The 4,546-nt window shown below is 46.8% G+C and overlaps 1 protein-coding gene across 1 annotated transcript; it reads right to left on the reverse strand.

Moving 5' to 3' along the window:
- Nucleotides 1–1,624: 1,624 nt before the first annotated feature.
- Nucleotides 1,625–2,788, reverse strand: LOC135553476 (alpha-(1,3)-fucosyltransferase 4-like). The gene has a single exon (XM_064985582.1). It carries the CDS (start codon nucleotides 2,786–2,788, stop codon nucleotides 1,625–1,627), a length of 1,164 nt encoding a protein of 387 aa, XP_064841654.1.
- Between the last annotated feature and the right edge of the window lie 1,758 nt (nucleotides 2,789–4,546).

The following is a 4,546-nucleotide window of genomic DNA, read 5'->3' on the forward strand; positions in this document are numbered from 1 at the left end:
TGAATCTATCAGTTCCACAGACTTGTCAGTACATACACACAACAAGTAGGTCACGTATATATAAAGACCAACACTGGGATAGACCTTTAAATAAAGTCCAACAATGGGATAGACCTTTAAATAAAGTCCAACAATGGGATAGACCTTTAAATAAAGACCAACAATGGGATAGACCTTTAAATAAAGACCAACACTGGGATAGACCTTTAAATAAAGACCAACACTGGGATAGACCTTTAAATAAAGTCCAACAATGGGATAGACCTTTAAATAAAGACCAACAATGGGATAGACCTTTAAATAAAGACCAACAATGGGATAGACCTTTAAATAAAGACCAACACTGGGATAGACCTTTAAATAAAGTCCAACAATGGGATAGACCTTTAAATAAAGACCAACAATGGGATAGACCTTTAAATAAAGACCAACACTGGGATAGACCTTTAAATAAAGTCCAACAATGGGATAGACCTTTAAATAAAGACCCCAAAAAAACATGAAAAAGTGTGAAACATCTTGGACTGAAACAACTGAACCAATCAGACAAGTAAGGTACGAAAGACATGGGCATTTGATGTAAATATAGCCTGTACAATTTATATGAGAGGGATCATAGAGGTGGAGGGAGCTCTCTCTGTGTGTGTGTGTGTGTGTGTGTGTGTGTGTGTGTGTGTGTGTGTGTGTGTGTGTGTGTGTGTGTGTGTGTGTGTGTGTGTGTGTGTGTGTGTGTGTGTGTGTGTGTGTGTGTGTGTGTGTGTGTGTGTGTGTGTGTTTGTCGTGTGTGTGTGTGTGTGTGTGTGTGTGTGTGTGTGTGTGTGTGTGTGTGTGTGTGTGTGTGTGTGTGTGTGTGTGTGTGTGTGTGTGTGTGTGTGCGTGCGTGTGTGTGTGTGCGTGCGTGTGTGTCACAGGTATCTTCTTTGGAGGTGGAACAGGAGCCCCGGGGGTTGGTGTTGTGGTTTATCCTGGGGTTGATATTGCCCATGTCTAGTGGTGTGGGATAAGTAGCAGCTGGTCACCTGCTAATGTCTGGGCAGTATCAAGGCTACTGGGGTTAACATGGCCATGATGCTGAACCCATCTCACTGTCCCGTCCTTAAGTCTAAGGTTGTTTAAGGCCTCCATAAGCAGCCCGTCTTAACAATCCACACAACACGCTGATGAGAGCAATATCTATGTTTCTTATACAGTCTAACTCACTTCACAACACTACTGAACCCTGACTAATAACAACAACAAAATTTACAGACAAGTGAATCACAGTTCAATAATGTTCAATAAATATTAAGTGTTTCTTCCCGTTTACTGAATGGTGTTGAAGATAGTTCCTATAGATTCCCTGCTACAGACTGGCTAGATATCTGACCAATCATGTTCATAGTCGTCACCACATATTGGAAGGTCAAAAAGAAGTCAGAGGTCAGGACTCAAACCAGCCCTGAAGGTTGGTGATGGTGTCGGTCCGGAGTCTGTGGTTCCACACTGAGGTCAGGACTCAAACCAGCCCTGAAGGTTGGTGATGGTGTCGGTCCGGAGACTGTGGTTCCACACTGAGGTCAGGACTCAAACCAGCCCTGAAGGTTGGTGATGGTGTCGGTCCGGAGTCTGTGGTTCCACACTGAGGTCAGGACTCAAACCAGCGCTGAAGGTTGGTGATGGTGTCGGTCCGGAGACTGTGGTTCCGCACGACGCGACATGCTGTGCAGTAATGCTCCGCCCAGAAAGCGGTCAGGTGCACGCTGTAGCTCCTCCTCCAAGCCAGGTGTCTCTGCAGGAGGGTGGGGCTCCGGCGCAGCAGCATCAGGTATTGGGCGAGCAGGCGGGGAGAGGAGAAGTCGTCCACATGAATGAAGGCATCATGGGGGAGGAAGCGTTCATAGTTTTCCCGCGGCGGCCCGAGAACTACAGGTACGGCCCCGGCCAGTAAGGAGTTCCACAGCTTCTCGGTGATGTAGTCGGGGTGCTGGGAGTTCTCCAACGCCAGATAAAACAGGTAACGCCTCACCGTGCGCACCACAGTGCTGTCCTCTGGCAGTGGCACGCCTGCGCGCCCGAACACATCCACGTCAACGTAGTTAACCAGCCGACGGTAATACGCCACGCGGGCCTGCGACTCCGACCAGTTACTGATGACCCAGGCCAGTAGGTGGGGCCGTCGGGGGCGTGTGTGTGGGGGGGCGTTGGCGTGAGGGCGAAGGCGGGTCACCAGGTAGCCATAGGGGAGGAAGATGTCTGAATCTGTACGGTAGGTCATGGTGAGGTTGAACACGCCCTCGAACTGCCGCAGGCCACGAGTGTGAGACGGGGACTCAAAATTCATCCAGATCCACTTCTGGCCACGGGGTCGTGGGTCAGACGGGAGCGCCGTGGCGTTGGTCACTATCTCACGGTGGTGCATGATGATGGCGTCAGCCCCAGGGTACATGCGTCGGTCGTCGGTCAGTACACACCCACGGATCCCAAAGCGCGCCTCACAGTCCGGCAGTCTGCGGTAACGGCCGAAGGGGTGTGTCCACAACAGAAGGGTGACATCTCTGGGCTCCACCCCAGTGAGAGGGAAGGGTTGGAGTCGTGGGTCAAAGAGATTGAGAAAACACACTCCGAGGAGGAGAAAGAGTCCACAGACGAAAGCGGCGAAACACACCCACGAGCATGACGTTCTCAGAACAGCCACTCGAAATGTTTTGCAGCGACACAGACTGCGGCGCTTACCGGCTCTGTGAAAGGTAGAACGACCCCCTCTTATCCACTGAGTTGCCCACTGAGTTGCCCACTGAGTTAGCTCCATCAAATCCCGTCAGACTTCCAGTTCTTTTATGTCCATTAACTTCTCATGCACACTTTGTCATTAACTCCAGAAATTCTAGAACCTTAACGTCCACTGCCCTGTCACATTCTCCTCTCCGTTGAACTCAGAATAATTATCTCTTCCACCTGGGCTAGGATGACAAGGACAAAAGTTAAGGTCCTCCTTCCTCACACCTGCTATCTCCCTGCGCTATGAGGGGAAAAAAACCAGTCGGCCGAGTCTCAGGAAAACATTTAAGTTAGGCCTACAGTCTCTTTGTCTCTACTCTGTCAGGCGAGAATAGGACATCCGCCACCAGACGTTAATCATATGTTACCGACATTTCCTGAGCTGTGTTGTTAATGTGGTCGCAAACAGATAGGCCGAAACACCATCCTGCTCAAATACTTGATGTGGCAGTGTGCGAGCTCCGGTTACCGGTGAATGGGGTCTTTGTCACCCTGAGAGGCTCTTTCAGGATGGCACAAGTAAACACGCTGTCCCTCGGGTTGAGGGCTGCTATGTATCCGAGAGGCAGCAGTGCCTGAACGTAATGATATACCTCACTGGCTTGAACCAATGATCATACAGTTAGAATGCAGTCCTCTTGAACCAATGATCATACAGTTAGAATGCAGTCCTCTTGAACCAATGATCATACAGTTAGAATGCAGTCCTCTTGAACCAATGATCATACAGTTAGAATGCAGTCCTCTTGAACCAATGATCATACAGTTAGAATGCAGACCTCTTGAACCAATGACCATACAGTTAGAATGCAGTCCTCTTGAACCAATGATCATACAGTTAGAATGCAGTCCTCTTGAACCAATAGACGAGGGACACAAAGTGATGCTGTGAGTAACAACATAAATATAATGTAGGGAAAAATATCACAGATACTTCCAATTTTCTTATCTAATTTAATGTATCATCCATGAGGGAAAAATATCACAGATGCTTCCAATTCTCTTATCTAATTTAATTTATAATCCATGAGGGTAAAATACGATAACCTGCATGTGTTTAAATTTGTTAAACGGTAATGACCTTAGCTGTGTTCGGTCTATAATCTACTTTGCAGACTAAACTCTGATGAACTTCCCCAACTGAGTGGTGCTGAGACAAGGCTTCGTGGAATCTTGTTCCGACTACTATTTACTCGCCAAAAGTCAATACTTTAAAAAATAAAAAGTAAATTATAAATCGCCCCATTTTTGTATGTTTGTCCTTTTTAGTTGCGTGCCTTTCTTTGTTTGATGAAATCCTTGTACTTTTTCAATAAACATTCATCAAATCCCACCAACGACTGTTTCCTTGTTGAGATTCAATTGGCACAAGCGCATTTGCGTACAGTTGCCATCTTAGAGCAACAGCAATGAGCAAACAGTCGGTCCAAAAACCCTACAAAACTCCTTTCATTTTCCCATAGGCTTTGTCCAACCAACCATGGAGGACTGCCCACAAAAAGACGGCTCTCTATAGGCAATTGACCTAAAAATCTATTCAACCCGTTATGGCGAGAGAAGTCTATTTTCCTCTTCCGGTTCTAATTTCCATACAGTCCACAAGGGGGCTCCCTTCACCCAGTATTGCTGTCATGTACGGCAAGGCCTCATCAATTACTTTTAGGTATTTTCCAGGTATTTAGGAACAGAGGACCATACACTCAAATAGATAGGACACAAACATGCAAAAAACATATAAGCTGAATAAAAGCTTCTTTATATTACAACCAAACCATATTCCAGTATCAAT

Source organism: Oncorhynchus masou, chromosome 13 (genome assembly GCF_036934945.1).
Source record: "Oncorhynchus masou masou isolate Uvic2021 chromosome 13, UVic_Omas_1.1, whole genome shotgun sequence".
NCBI classification, from domain to species: Eukaryota; Metazoa; Chordata; class Actinopteri; order Salmoniformes; family Salmonidae; genus Oncorhynchus; species Oncorhynchus masou.